Below are 15,864 nucleotides of genomic sequence, written 5' to 3' on the forward strand. Positions count from 1 at the left end.
GTCCAGAACCACGGGGAGGAGGGCCGGGGTGGGCACCAGAGGAGCAGGGAGGCTGCTGCCTCCCCTAAGGTCCCCTGGGGCAGGGGACCTCTCAGAGCAGCAGGGGACCAAGGGGAAGGTCTCCAGGCAAAGACGAGAGAGAACCCGCAGGCGGGGCTGGGAGCACTGCCCTGCAGCCCCACGCCCGCGGGGAGGACAGAGCGTGGAGAAGATGGCCAACTTCAGGTGGGAGTGGAGGCCGGCGCTGCCCGGGAGGGTGGTGTTGGGAACTGTGGTGGCAGCTCCCACGGCGAGGAGGTGGTACCTTGGAGGAGTTCTCGGGGATCCTCTGGACACTGGCTGAGTTCTTTCACTCCTGGGGTCACTCTGTCTCCTATGCATCTTCCCCGCCCGGATCCCCGCAGGGGCACAGGCTACACCAGGATGGGGGCCTCGGTGTGCCAGGAGCTAGGGACAGGCAGGCCTGATGGCAGCAGTCTGTGCAGGCTCCAGGGAGAATGAGGCCGGGCCCGATGGACACTCTGCCTGTAGGTGCTGGTCTCTAGGTGTCTGGGCTCCCCAAGTGCCCGTAATATGACCTGAAAAGCCTCTAGCTGCTCAGAGCCCCCCTGGACACGCGTGGCCCAGTTGTAGCAAAGGCCCTGGGCTGAGGGGAACCTCAGGGGCCCGGTGACACCAAGAGTCACCGTGTGGTCCAAGGAGGTGCTCCCTGGCGAAGGGCTCCTCTCTCCCTCAGGCTCTCCTGGGGGAGCGAGGGAAAGGGCTGAGGAATTGACCAGCTCCAAGGGCAAGACTTTCTTTAGCCATTGCAAGCGTTGCATTTACTTAAAAACACACTCCCCATGCTTCTCCTGAGTTTGTATACTATAATGGGGGTGACTGTCCCCTGAGGACGTGTGGGGAGAAGCAGCTAGCAGGCGAGGCGCAGCCCAGAGGAACTGGGATAGTTGGCTGAGTGTCCGTAACAGAGCCAGGTATGTTTCTGACTGCGGGACGGAGCATCTGAGCAGGTGAGCATTGGGGGTGAAAGTGGGGTTAACCGGATGGGAATCAGTAAGCATTTAGGACTTCTTACTCCATCCTGGGGAAAAGCACTGCTGCACCCTTGGTCCCGACCGACCACAGACCACCATCACCGTGGAAAGAGTGGGCAAAACAGTTCAGCTCCATTTAGAGCTGAAATCGACACTCCCCGGAAAAGGTGAACAATGAAACAAAGATGTTGGGAGACAGGCTGATCTCCGCCGATGAAGATTATACATCTGTCTGCTTTTCCGAAAGCTTGCCGTGTACAGATCCTGACTTTCCTCCTGCGTGGGGGTTCCCCCATGCCAGCGAGCATTCTTTTCCTAAATGGGAAATCTGAAGGCTTCGTTATTCTCCTGTCCTGTCCGTCATGTCACAAGAGCCCGGCCCTGGCTCCAGCCCCGGCTCTGGCCCCAGCCCCAGCCTCAGCCGAGGACCCACGCACGCTTTTCCAAAACAAGGGGCGAGAAGACCGCCTTCCTCCGCGCCTTAAATCGGACTCCCCTTTTTGCTCAACATTCACCGCCTCTGGAAAGTTTTTTTTGTTTTGTTTTGTTTTTTAAAGTACCGTTATAATTTTTATGTTTGTTCTTTAGATTTCTACCTGCAACAGTTTTTTTTGTTTTTTTTTTTTTTGCAACAGGAAAAAAAAGTAACGTTCAAAATGTTGAGTTCTAACCAGAAGCCGTGGGTGTTCTGGGGAGCAGAGGTGAACTTGAGCCTCACCTTCCGGTGTCCGGTGCCACGTTGTGTCCCGGGAAGCCCTGCTCGGGGGGTGCAGGATGATGCCCTCCGGGGACACCCAGCTGATGAGGGAGAGCTGCCTGCCCGCCCTCACGCCCATGGGGGGTCCCGGGCAGGGACCGCTCTGGTGGCGGTGGCCCCTGTTTGATTATTAATGCCAAACTGTTCTCCAACGTCAAGAGCCTCGAGCCCGATGTTAATGGTTTGCACAGGCAAAGCAAGAATGTGCCCTTTGTTATGTGGTCTCCACAAACATTTCTGAAAGCTATGGAATCCTTTTCGCAAGTGAAATCTCATGTGTCACCCCGAGAGATTATAGAGCAGAAGCAAACAGCTCCGAGGGAAGGGGCCGGGCCCCCTGGCGGCTCCCAGGAAAAGAACCCAGTCCTCTGGGTTCGAGGTGACTACCTGGTCCCCGAGAGGCCGAGGAAGGTTCCGGACAGGAGAGGAAAAGGGCTCTGGGCCACTTGCCGACTTGTAATTAGAGTCATCACTGGGGCCGCTCCCAGCGCCAGGGACAGGCTGCCTTCTTGGTCCGAAGGAACTCTGCATGGCTTCTTCCATCCTGGTCAGCCCGTGGGTCTGGACGTCCACCATGAGGAACCACACTCGGAGAGGTCTGCCGCCCGGGGTGGACTGGCCACCCCCGGCCAGTGAGTCACCACCGCAGGCGGGCCTGGCTACCACAGTGGCCCTCGGTGGTTCTGAGCGGCTGGGGCCATGTCGGCCTTCCAGAGAGTCAATGCTGACCCTTCCGGAGGGCTTGGCTAAACAGTGCTGTTTAGATGCAGTTCTCCTGAAGACAGTCCACTCCCTGCTTCTCCTGTGTCCCTCACCCCAGTGGGTGCTTTGCTTTAAGCACATCGTCATGGTTCGGTTCCCAGGCCTGTCAGCTCGGAGAGGCCACTGACCGAAATCCCTGATGGAGCTGGCATGGGGGGGGGTGTCGCTAAGCTCCCGGAGACCCTGCGCTGACCGACTGTCAAACAGCCATGCCCCCGCGGCAGGACGAGGCTTGGCAAAAGTCCATGGCAGAGGTCAGTGGCCCCTTCACCTCAGCACCCCCACTCCCCCTCATCTCAGTGCTGAGGCCCCCAGCCCAGCCGCGGGGGTGGGGCAGAGGTCTCCTGTGCGCAAGCCCCCCGACCCACCTGCTCGTTGATCTGACACATGGTGAGGTTCTGGTCATCACAGGAACACGCCACACGGATGTACTTGAGCCAGCTGCCGGCTCCGGCCTGGCTGGCGTCCACGCAGAACTTCTCGCCACCCAGGTCTTCGGAGACCTGCCCGGGAAGAGAGAAAACCAAGATGAGTCAGAGGCATGGTGTTCGCCCCACGAGGTACTGGCGGCTCGGGCTCAGAGAAGCAGGCAGCTGACCGTCTGGCCATCAGCCAGGCCTCCCTCGGCCCACCCAGTCCACCCACCCAGGAGCCCCCGGGGAGCCCCGTGAAGGGGAGGAGGGGACCTTTTAAATTTTCTCTCACCGAGCAGGTCACTGGCCCAGAATGAAAAGTGCCACCAGCGTAGCAAACGCTCCCCAGCCACACTGCCCCACGTGTGAGAGAGCAGAGGCCTCCGGTCTCGGCACAGAGCCCTCTGCTGAGGGGAGCGGTGCAGGGCGACGGAAAACCACGCTCGAAGGTAAAGGTGTTGGGTATGCGGCCGGCTGCCCGCGAGCTGGGGTGAGCGCGTGTGCAGGCTCACACCAGCGTGCACAGCACCCTGAGACTCAGAGAAGCATTTGGTTTTCTGAAAAGTGGAAAGTTTCATCTGACACCATGGCCTGTAGCCACGGAGCCTAGCTCATGCCTGCAGGGCCACAGGGCTCCTCCCGGCTGTCGTTATGGACATTTCCCGGGCCGGCTCTGACAGGCAGAGGCTGTCAGCTTCTCAGAGCCACCTTGGAGCGGCCCCCCTTTTTTTTTGTGAAGAACAGACTGCTGACCCAGCTTAGAGAGGGACTCCCTAAACTTGCTGGACCCCGAGGGGAAGAAGCAGCAGGCAGGGTTCCATCCCTCACCCCCACCTGCTCTGTTCCGTGCCTACTGGGACTCCGGCTGCAGCCGTGGACGCAGCAGCATGTGGGGGATCACGTCTGGGGCAGCCCAGCCCGGCGCAGAGAGCATGGTGGTGGTGGGGAACAGGGGCTGAGATCACCGCCACACAGAGGTGCTGGTGAGCAGGTGATGGGACCAGAGCGTCAGAAGGACCCAGGGAAGTCAGGGCGGGGGGCAGGGTCCTCTCCCAGCGCGAACGGAGGAGGCTGGCCCAGGGCACCACGGCCTCTGCTTCCCGGAGTTCTCCTGAGAGCCCTGTTATGAACGCTCAGAATCTGGGATGGGAAGGAGACTGTCTCCAAGGCCTGGGGAAGAGCCCCCCTCTGGCCAGAGAATCAGGGTGCTTTCTGTAAAGAGTTTTAGTGGTCTCCAGATATCCAGAGACACTTTCTAGAGGGCCAGGGGTGTCCCATGAAGTTTTGAGGGAGGCAGACGCTTTGCCATGGGAGATGCAGGAGCTGTGTCCAGCCTGTATGTGCGTCCATCCCCACAGCCCCTCCTCTGAAATATAAGTCTCTGAGTGACACTCTAGCGCCCAGCTGTGCTGAGATGCCATGCGGAGTTCCTTCGGACCAAGAAGGCAGCCTGACCCTGGGGCTGGGAGCGGCCCCAGTGATGACTCTAATTACAAGTCGGCAAGTGGCCCAGAGCCCTTTTCCTCTCCTGTCTGGAACCTTCCTCGGCCCCCTGGGGACCAGGTAGTCACCTCGATCCCAGAGGACTGGGCTCTTTCCCGGAGAGCCCGGCCCCTTCCCTCTGCAGGTCGACCGGGCCAGGGGTGGTGAGTCCAGGGGCCTCAGTTCTGAGAATTCTCCATCTGAGGGGGACTTTAACCAAAGGGACCTGATCTGAAAGAGGAGCAAAACCAGGGAGTCTGGGCAGCTCCCCGCAGTCTCTGTCCCAGCCTCCAGCCCTCAGCCACTGCAGCCCAAGTGCTCCATGGCCAGGGGGGAGGGGCGCGGCCTGCTCCTTGCCACATCAGCAGGCCCATGTGGGCTGCCCGGTGGTGGCGAGCACAAGCCACGTGGGAGGGGCCCCTCCTCTCACCTTCCACCCCAACTGCAGGAAACCCGCCGAAAAGACCCACCAAACAAAACCTGTGGTTAGTGGCACCTCCACTCGGCAAGGCAGCCCCACCGCCTGCTCCTGTCACACGAGGAAGAGGGCTGACTGGGGGGGGGGGAGTGGAGCTCCCTGTGGTCCCCACCCTGCTGCCTGTGCCACACAGGTGCTGGCAGGGACAAGGTGGTCTCTGTTTCCCTCTCTCTCACTCTGTGTGTGTTTGCATCTCTCTCTGCCCAGCCCCTCATCTAGGCACAGGGCCGGGGACTTCAATGCTTCTGGGGTCTAGCTGGCTCAGGGTGTCACCTCACCTTTACCTTCCAGGACTTGGGGCTTGTATCCCCCAGAAACGTCGGAAGAAGAGCCATGCACAGGTGCATGCATGCGCGTGTGTGTGTGTGCATGTGTGCCCGGGTATATACATGTGTGTGGGGGTCAGGGATGTCACTTGGATGGTTGCGGGGGGCAGTCAATGTGTTTTGGAAAGAGACAGATCAGCTCCAATGAGGGATGGGCCCCCAGCAACCACAGAGCCCCGCCCGCCCCATAGAGCACCTTTACCTCCTTCCAGGACGCCTCCCATTTCCCCTCCTCACACATCCCCAGTGGGTCCGGGACCAGCGCACCCCTGTGCTGGGATGCAGGTGTCAAACGCAGACACAGGGGCCTCAGGCCAGGCCCCAGGCGCAAGTGCTCTGGGGCCCTGGACTCTGCATTCTGCTTTGCAGACTCACTCCCCAAGGGCTCCTGTCTACAACAGTGAGAGGGTCTCCAATGCACAGATTGGGGGGCTCCTCTGCTCTCCCCTTTCTGTCACCCCCCTCAGAGCATGCTGGCCCCTTTCGGCTCCCTAGAGACCTGCTCCGGGGCAGGGGGAAGGTGGAGAAAAGTCCAACACAGCCTGTCGCTTCCCAGTTCCACCAAAGGGATGGCTGGAAGGTTCCAGGCTCAGCCCCTCTGACCCCACACCCAAGCCCTTCCTTAGCTTCCACGAGCAAGTCCACACCTGCAGGCACAGGGACCCCACCGCGTGCTCCCAGTCTGTTGTGGACCCCGAGGCAACACTGAGAAGAACCCAGGATGAACAGGCCCTGTCTTCTGGTAACTTCCCATCTCCGCCCCTGCAGAACGAGCCTTTCCTCTTCCCACACGAGGGCCCTGCAGGTATCTGTACCTGACCCCGGTTCTTCTAAACCTCCCCCGTGCCCAGGCGAATATCTCCGGTTCTCTCAAGGGCGTCTGAACATGGACACGGCTGGCTGCTGATCCCCAAGAAACACTGTGCTGGAGCCTTCACACGGTCCCTGTCCCTCTCGGGGTGCAGGGCCTGAGCTTGCAGGGCCACAATCTTCTGGGGCCTCTCCCACTGGGTGCCCAGTGTGCTCCCACTCCCTGGCCAGCCACCTCCCTTCCCCGGTCACTCTTGGGAAATGTCCCTTCTCCTCAATCCAGTAGACCTGGTCCCCAGCCACTGACCATTTGAATGGTCACTAGGTGGCAGTTACTTCCTGGTGGCCCCTAACAGAGGCAGTCCCTCTCTCTGGTGGGCACCCTGGCTGGCTTTCTGGGGTGACAGAGGAGGTCTTGGTTAACCCCTTCCTTCCAAAGTGATTAAAACTCTCCCTCTGAGAGGCACCAGGTGGAGTCTAACCCTGTCCTCCGGCCTCTCTCCAAATTTAGCTCTCGTCCTCCTGCCTGATCCTGGTCCAAATCCTGGCTTCACAGGAAGCTGCCCCGATGCCCACTCCTCCTACTTGGCCTCGAAACCCCACCCACCCACCCCTTGTCCTCCGCCAGCTCCCCCAGCTCGTAAATCAACCCCCATCAGAAACGCCAAGTTATGAAGTAAAGGAATGGAAAAATTCTCTTAACCTTGACAATTTTTTTTGCACATCATTTGAGGTTTCCTGCACTTCTCATTTGTGGGCTCTCAGCTGGGCCAGTTCTCTCCCATTTGGCGGGCATGGCCAGCTGCTGGCCCCGTCCGGGGTGAGCAGGCCGGCGGGGATGCCCAGGTGTCTGTCCTCAGCTCGCCTAATGGATTCTGAGCGTGTAGGACAGAGTGCACCGAGCTGCCCTCCAACTGCGTTGCTGGAACGCGGCTCCTCAGAAGTTGGGGCACAGAGTCCACCTCCCACAGCCAGGTGGGCACTGGGAAGGGTCTCCTCCTCTGCTCTCCCCTGACCTCTTCTTTAAGGACCAATCAGCTGCTTCAGAGCCACCAGCTCGAGCCACAAAGCTGAGCAGGCCTCTCCTGTCCATAGGCACCCGCGCACGTGTGCACACACCCCCTGACGATTTACGGCATCTGCGAGGCTTTGGAACAGAAAGGCCATTCTTGTGATGGAGGGAGGTGGGGAAGGCATTCTGGAAACACCTCTGTCTGGGTGCCGACAGGGCCTGGATGAGCTCATAAATCCCCGTCCGGACTCTCATTACGGGGCTCGGTGACGAGATGGCCAAGCGCTGACACGGCAGCCAGGCAGGCAGGCGGGAGTCCCGGCAGGCGGGTTCTGGGTCCTGGGGCCCCAGGTGCTTGGTCTGGGAGGGCAGATGGGGCAGTGAGCAAGGGGGCCACTTCTAGGAACAACAGGTGACTCGGGAGAGACGGTCCACGAAGATGGTGGCCAGCCTGTCTCCTAAGAGCGTGAAGAGGGGGGGAGGGTAAAGCCAGTGTTTCTGGTCTCTACCAAACAGAACAGTTTCAGGGCAGTGACATGTGTGTGCCAGCTGTGAGGGGACAAGGACCAAGGTCCGTTGATCTCAGACATGCAGGAGCACAGCCAGGAGTGAGGAAGATTCAAGGTGTCCAGCAGGGGACAGTAGTGCCCCAGCTGGGCCGCTGCCCCAGCCCTACATCCCGGGGGTCTTGCCCACTGTGCTGATGACGACTGGAGCCTCCCTGCTTGGAGCCAGACCCCAGAAACCGCCCTCTGTACTGCGTGGGGGCCACGGATGCCTTCGAACATCTGACGAAAGCCATGGACCACAATTTACTCAGATAAAATGCCGTGTGAACTCCCCAAGGTTCTCAGACGTTTGTTTCTCCTGCAAACACTCAGACAGCCAGGGGCCCTGGAGCTCCCTGGGGTTTACACGCGGTGTCCCACAGAGGCCCAGACAGCCGGGGCTAAAGCGCTGGCCAGGTGCAGGGCCCCGGGGCTCAGCTCACGGCTGCTGGGCCCCCTCTTAGCCCTAACTCCTTCCCTGCCTCCTCTCCTTCCCTCAGACCCTTACTTTACTTCTCCCTTTTCCTTCTTGGTCCAGGGGTTTGCACACCAGGGGGACACCTCAGCCAGCAGCGTTGACACACTTTGCAGAAAACTGGAGGGTGCGGTAACAGCAAAGCTGAACTTGGAGTTGATGTTGTGTCCCTCTGGAGAGGGACTTAAGCACCCCAATTACGTAAATGGTGCTCAGGGGACAGGAAGAGGGGCTACACCCACTTGGGGTTTGGAGGTTGTTCCTCTCTGCCTGCTACAGTATCCGGGCCACCCGGCCATTGGGGTGACCTGAACACTGTCCGACTCCGGGGCTGTCCCCGAGTAGGGTGTTTGGAGGCTGGGCTTCCTCCCCAGCACGGGTCTCGTCCACCACGTAAGTCTGCCGCGTGTCCCGTTGGCCACAAGCAGTGGCCCTGAGCCATCGGACATAAACAGGCACGCAGGTGATTCAAACTAGCTCTTCCATCTCCCGGGAAATACATGAATGAATGACAGAGCCACTCAGCTGCAGGGTCCCTTAGGGGGATGGGCAGTGGGGAGGCGACCAGCATCAGGCGTCTGTTGAAACCTCAGGACCAGCAGCTGAGTCCTGTGGACAGGCAGCCCTGGCTGGTGGGTGGGATCCTCGCCCAGGGGTGAGTGCTCCATCCTCGTGAGATTTCAAGGAAGGCTTGGTGGCTGCGCCTGCAGGGTGCTCTGTAGGGAGGCTGGGCTGTCCACGTGTGCCTTTTCAGCCCTGAACTTTCCAATTTTCCACCTGACCCCATGGAGGGTGGGGGAGGACCTGGGGTCCTGCCTTCATTTCCCCTTTGGTACCAGAGCCGCTTTCCTGCTCTGTGGCTGTGTGAGGCCCGTGGCTCAGGGACGGCTCCTGGCCCCATGCCTACACCTCGCCTGGTCCGAACAGCGCTGTCGTCCCTGTGCTGACCGTGCTGGGTGCCGGCTGCTTCCCCTGCCGGCTGCACCCGCTCACCGGAAACGTGCAGGCGGAGCTGGCCGGGGAGCTGATCAGGGCGCTGGGCAGAGAAGCAGGCCCTTTCCAGGGCCTCCCAGGTGGGCGACAGGTATAGACTCCAGGCCAGTTGGGAACGTTCAGCGGGTGGCCCAGGGCCCCCAGAGGGACAAACCAGCCCTGGCACGGAGCAGAAGGGGCCTCTTGTGAGCTTCACCTGAAGAATACCTTGGCCCACTTGTGTGCTTCTCTGAATGTGGACACATCCCTGAAGAGAAGGCCCGGGTCACTGCGGAACCCCGTGCTGGGGGGACAGCAGGACGGGGCTCTCCTTACAGACCCAGGCCAGGGGCTGGGCAGGCTGCTGTGTGATGGGTGGGGGTCCTGGGGACTGTCCCCCCCCTCGAGGGGGGTAGGCTCCTGCAGACACTCCCACAGAGCACTCTGCCCAGGAAGCTCGGTCTTCAGACGTCATGGCACAAGGTGGTTCCCCTGACACGTCTGTAAACTGAATTCCTGTCACGGGGGCCCTGTTTACAGATGCATTCTCTTTGAAGGCGTCCTGCACTGTGGCCGAATGGAACGTGCTCCCAGAAGGTGATGGCTCCAGTGTGACTTCCTGGCTTGTTGCCTTTGGTAGGGAGCAGGCCTCTTTCTCCTAAGGGACACTGAGACTCATCCCGCAATAATGAGAGGCTCACCAGACCCTCTCAGGATTCAGCTCGGGCCCCGGGGTCCAATCCTGGAGCCCTGCCTTGGTCACCTCCTCCTAGCCAAACCCAGATGGACATCAGAGTAGGTGACACTCCAAGTAGAAGTAATTGGGGTGGCCTGTTGACACTAGTTCCCAGGGCTGCTTGAGCTCCATCCTTCTCCCGGGGATGGTCTCCGACAGGATGCACAGGGCTGGCCTAGGTCCCTCGGGGGGTGCAGGGCTGGCAGCATGCTCAAGTCGGGCTCACCCTGGCCACCTCCCTCACACACATTCCACAACAGCGTTCACCGTGGAGGGTGGAACCTGGAAGCGAGTGAAGCCTGTCTCACCAGGTGAACCCGACCCACTTCTGTGGCCTTACTGGGCACGTCTCACCAGCACCCAGGCGGGATTTTAGCTGCCGGCCAGACGACAGGGCGGCTAAAGCAAGGGTTTCGGGCTGGACTTGAACCCACTGAGAAAATCAGGCAACCTTGGGCCCAGAACCTCTTCTCCCTGACCCTGCGAGCAGAGAGCTGGTGTCGCAAGGGCAGCTGTTGGCCAGAGTGGTCCCTGCAGAGGTCTGACTTCAGGCAATCCAGGTATAATTTGGGTGTAAATTCTCTGACCCTCCGTGTCCCCCACCACCGTTGGGGGACCGTCTCTGCAGGTGCCCACATGCCAAAGCATGGTCTCTCAGGGTCTCAGCCCTGCCCCAGCCTCAATGGGGCCTTCTGCTCCTGGGGGTGAGGGGTGGAAACCGCCACCACTGGTCCTGCCGCTGTTGGCTGGACCTGGAGGCCAATGAGAGCTTGATGCCCCGGGAAGGACAGTCATGAAAACCCATGGATGTTCCAACATCTGGAACAGCTTGGAAAGTTAAAGGCTATTGGTGCAGAGAAGCCCCCCAAATCCTGGCCTGGCTTGCAAAGTGTCCCCCCGCCCCAGCTTGCAAGTTCCACTCCTGCCCCGTGTGGAGCCCCCAGCTGCCTCAGGTGGCCCCTGCTCCTTGGGCTGACGTGGTTAACACGCCCACAACCCAGACCCTTGTTCAAACCCTGGTTTGATCTGACATCGGGGTGGGGGAGGGGGATAGGCAAGGAGCCCTGGGCCTGAAAGTGCAAAAACCATGGACGCAGAGTGACGTCCTGATGTGAGACACTCTGGTTCCCTCTTTGTTTTTGGTCATGAAAAGATTTGGAAAAAAAGAAAAAAGCTCAAACAACCAACAGCAAACACCTGTGGTGGCATCTCTGCCCACAGGAAGCAACTCCCCCGAGTCTCTATGAGGCCCCCCGCGAGGTGTCACACTCGTAACCTTTCTTTGGCCACACAGAGGGTGACAAACAGCAAAGCTCTTGAGCGGGCACCGTCCCCCAGCAGGTGCAGAAGAGTTTCCACAATGCCTAAGCTGCTGCTGCAAATCGGAGGATGGGGGCTTCCACGCCCAGCCAGCATGTTCCTCCAGGCCTGGGGCCAGGTGCCTCCACTTTCTCTCTCCTGGACAAAAGCCCCAGGTGGGGAAGCAGAGGGCTGGGTCAAGACGCACCACAAGGACCTGGGGTCTCCTCCCCCAGCTCTGCCTCCCTGGGCTGGGACCCGTGCACTTTCCAGCCCATGGCCCGGGGAGGAGCTGCCCTGAGGCCCAGGCTCTCAGTACCCTCAGACTCTCTCGGCTGTTCAGTCACTGTGGACAACAAGGCAGACTGAGCCCGGTAGTGACTTCACATGCACGTCTCAGAGAACCAGACCTGCTCGGGCTCAGAGAGGCTCAGCGTCCCCTCGCTCCTCACTGCCTCCTCTTCAGACATCCCTCCACCACTCCCCTACAGACTGTGGTCATCGCTGAGCCTTGCCAAGTCTCCAGAGGCTCACATCTTCCCAAAGGGCAGCCACTGCCATAGCCACGTTTGGAGATGAGGAAAAGGAGGCAAAGAGGTGATCAGTCCCTGGCCCAACATTGTACAACAGGAAAGGAGCAGGCTGACTGCATACTGGGCATGGGATGCCTGTCTCACTCTTTTTATGGACTGTGAGGATCAATGTGGCTAAGCCTCCTGGCTGGTCATGCCCTTCTCACCTCTCTGCTTCTTGACCACGGTGGCCAAGGGTGAATAAAGCTTCCCTAGAGCCTCTCCAAGAACTGTGATTCAGTCAGGGCGCACTGAGTGTCTGCAAAGGGGGATGGGTGGATGGGGTGGGTGGTTGGATGGATGGATGAATGGATGGATGATGGATGGATGGATGATAGATGGATGGATGGATGATGGACAAATGGATGATGGATGAACGGATGGATGGACGGATGGATGGACGGATGGATGGTGGGTGGATGGTGGATGGATGGAGGGATGATGGATGGATGGATGATGGATGGATGGATGATGGATGGATGAAGAGTGGATGAATGGTAGATGGATAATGGATAGGTGGTGGATAGATGGTGGATGGATGATGGACAGATACCTTTGGCTATTCCTACTTCCCAAGGTGAGCTATCCTGCCAGGAGTAGAAGAGGTGAAAGAACACATGGACACCTCTCTCAGGAAGCCTGCCCTGATTCCACACAGCCAAGAGGCTCTCACAGGTCCTGACCTATCACAGAATGACTGCAGTTCGTTTCATTTTGCTGATTCCCAGAACCAGGCAGACAGTGGGGCCCCTGTCAATGTTTGGGGACACAAATAGGTAAAGTGCTTCAAGACAACTGAGATTGGCCTTTGCCCAATGAGTCTTTCTTTCCTCATTATTCCATGTCACCTTCCGGACCCCTCTCCTCCCATTTCTTCGTGGGTTCTATCAAAGGATGTGCAAGCCCTCCACTCTGTCACTCTGCTTCTCCAGAAATCAGGGTTGCGATTTTTCCTTGGGTCCAACGTCAGTGTCATTGTCCTGCATTCAAGGTCACAGTGGGACTTCCCCCTGGGTCTGCGAGGCAGAGGCCACAATGGCTTGTCATCCAGGCGCCCCATGGGACCTGCCACAAAGTAGGTGGTGGTCAGGGGGGGCCTGGCGGGGGGACAGCGGGATGGGTCCAGCCAGGGTATATTTAGTCCCTTCCCTGCCGCTGACTCAGTCTCTCCGAGCCCATCCCTTCCTCCTTCTGCAGGGGACACGTCGGTCTCGAGACGCTCCGTGACTCATCGCCTTCCCTATCAGGCCGCATGTTTTGAGATCAGCTCCCACAAATAGCTCACATCTCAGCAGGCCAGATCTAAGCGAATACCTTGCCAATCCCCACAGAGAGTACTCACAAACTCGGACATAAACATGGTCACTGGCAGAGGACTCCCGGTGCGGGCTGTGTTGTCTTTGGACGCTCCAGTCAGTAGCCAGCTCGGGAGTGGGGGGTGGTGGTTGGCCCTCCACACCCCCCGGGCAGGCCCACATACGCCGGCATGGACGCGGGGGCCTAGCCGCACCGTCGTTTCAGCTCTACGGAGAGAGGAGCTTGCTGCTTTCCCTCCAAACTCTGTCCTCACGATTCCACCTCCTAAGATTTCTTTTTCATTTGTTTTTTTCTCTCTCTCTTTTTTTTTTTTTAGCAGTGGTGCCCAGAGCTCAGCCATCATCTGCTTGAATGAGGAAGGGCCCCAGGGTCCTGTAACTTAACCCAATGGGCCCGTCTCTCCCTCCCAACCCTCCCAACGCATCCGATGCTGGGAATGGCGATGCCGGGAGGGATGCTGGGTTCTCCGATTCTCCTGCGCTGTCCGTCTCAGGCACGGACCTCGAGAGCCGCGCGCACAGGGCCCGGTCTGGCCTTAGGGTGTGAGGTCAGGCTGAGCTGTCTCCCTGGGAACCTAAAGCCGTCTTCCTTCCCAAGCTGTGGGCATGCTGGGTGAGATCGGCGGGTTTGGCAATGATTCACGGGCCGAGGGGAGGCCGAGTCAGACCAAAAATGACAAATGGAACCAATTAAATTCAACAGGTCTGCCCCCCCCTTCCCCCATGCTCCAGCCGGTCCAGTCACCTCGGACACAATATATTAAAGGAATTAAGAGTGTGTCTCCCACCACGGTGTTACCTGGATCCCTTTCAAGTCTACACCGGCCTGGCCTGGCCAAGTTCAAACGTCTATTTGCGCTCAGGAAGTAGAATCGAAACGGTTTATTAAAATCTAATGACAGGCGTGTGTAGGATATGCATGTCTCTGAGGGGCCCCCACCAGCCTCTCCGGGGCAGCAGAGGGAAGCTGGGCTCCGCGTCGACGTGACTGGGAGGGCCTCACAGCGCAGTCACCGGGATCTTTCTTCAGGGATTCTATTGTATTTCTTTTTCTTTTTTTTTGAAAAACGGCAAAGGGTGGAGGACTGTGCTTCCTCGAGGGAACTGGGCACATGGCTTCTTCTGGCCGCGTGGTGTCTACGATGTTGTTGGATGAGACCAGAAGCCTAGGGAAAGGGGGCACCCTGCTGCGTAGTGAGAGGGGTACGGAGTGGCCTCGGGTGGCTCACCTGTCTGCTGCATCAGGACGTGTCCCCAGGTGACTGGATTGGAGCTGTGTCAGCAAGGGTGGGGCACACTTGGTCCTTCGGTCCTCAGAGTGGGAGCAGCAGGGGTGGGGTGGGGTGGAGGCACTCTTCTGGGGGCGTGGTTAGTCATCTCCATGTAATCTTGGTTCTCAGGGTGTCTGGCCCGTCCACGGAGGGTCACAACAGCTGTGGGTGCAGAGGTACCCCTTTGACGTCTTCCTAGCCGGTGGTGGCTGCCCAGGGCGTGATCACAGTGCCCCTCTCCTGCGGCCGAGACCCCCCCCCCAAACTTCCTCCGGATGTGGTCCTTTGTGTGGCTTCCGAGCCGGGGTCGACGTCCTGGAGGCTCTTGGCCACAGGGGTCCTGTGCGGTGACTTCTCAGTGGGTGCTGGGTGCAGCCCCACACAGCAAGGTGTGGGCTGGCCCAGGCAGACATGTCTTCCCCCGTGATCCCACGAAGGCCGGGAATGCTCGGGGGGTGGGGGTGGGCTAGCGATGACTGCGTGACACCCAGCTCCTCCCCTCTCTGAGGGCCTGGGCTTTTTTCTAGAAGGTTCCCTGCCTCTGTGGGGGAGATTCTGATGGCTCCTGTGTCCCCTCCCCCACTCTGTTTCCTTCCCTCTCACTCTCTAAGCATATTTCACTTTCATTTTAAATTATTTTTTGTTGGGCTTTCCTCTCCCAAGTGATGCCTATTTAAATATATATATAAACTTTTTTTAAAAAAAATAATAATCACTTTGATTTTTGACTTTCTCCCAAGGGTCTTGTTTTGAACACAAGGTGTTTTTTTTTTTTTGGTTTTATTTTTGTTTTTCCAAGTTTACTATCCGTGTTAATTTTTTTAAAGAAAATTTAATGAAAAATAGAAGAAATGAAAACCCCTTAAAGTGAGCACACTCACTTCCCAACCCAGTAAATCCCTAAGTCCTGGCAACCGTGCACGTTCTGACACAGAAACACAGACGTCTGGTCACGGTCCACGGCTGCCTCCCCTTCTGCGCACGCTGCTCTTCTGTGTGTCTGTTCTCGACCACGGGGGGCGGCTGTCTCCGCCAATAGCGTCCCTGCAAAACCTCGGGCGCACGTGAGAGCCGCAGGCCACACAGGGCGTAGGGCTGAGGTTTAAGCCTGCCGGATCCGGTGTTCTGCGGGGACAGGGGACGGCATGGTGACCAAGGTGCACTGGAATGTGCGTTCCCAGCTGAGCGGGCTCTGGGCTGCGTCTCAGGGTCCTTCTCGGGTGTCAGAGATTTTCAACCTTTTTCATTTCATGAGTCACATAAACTAATTGCCAAATTTTTGTGGCACATCAAAAAAAAGTAATATATTATACAGTATATATATATACTATATATACATATATATACACATTTCCCTATCTGACTAAAAAAGAAAAAATAATAATATAGGTATAATGTTGATTCATTCACACTGGATGGCTGTTGTTGTGTTGGCTGTTGTCATCTTATTAACTTGACAAACTAAGGGATAAAAGAGGTCAGTGCCCCTGATCAGTCAGGTCCTACAGGTTTTAAAATTTCTTGTGGCACACCGGTTGAAAATCACCGCTTTTGACTGATAGTTGCAAACGGGCAGGATTCTCAGGACTGGGCTGGCAGCC

General features: G+C 58.2%; 1 protein-coding gene across 5 annotated transcripts in view; it reads right to left on the reverse strand.

The window, feature by feature from the left end:
* PRDM16 (PR/SET domain 16) overlaps positions 1-15,864 on the reverse strand; it is a 309,651-nt gene that overhangs the window by 44,246 nt on the left and 249,541 nt on the right. For all 5 annotated transcript variants that reach the window (XM_066270642.1, XM_066270641.1, XM_066270640.1 and 2 more), the window contains exon 4: positions 2,922-3,056. In XM_066270642.1, coding sequence (XP_066126739.1) covers positions 2,922-3,056 — 135 coding nt within the window. The remainder of the gene's footprint in view (positions 1-2,921; positions 3,057-15,864) is intronic.

This window comes from Saccopteryx bilineata, chromosome 3 (assembly GCF_036850765.1).
Source record: "Saccopteryx bilineata isolate mSacBil1 chromosome 3, mSacBil1_pri_phased_curated, whole genome shotgun sequence".
Lineage (NCBI taxonomy): Eukaryota > Metazoa > Chordata > Mammalia > Chiroptera > Emballonuridae > Saccopteryx > Saccopteryx bilineata.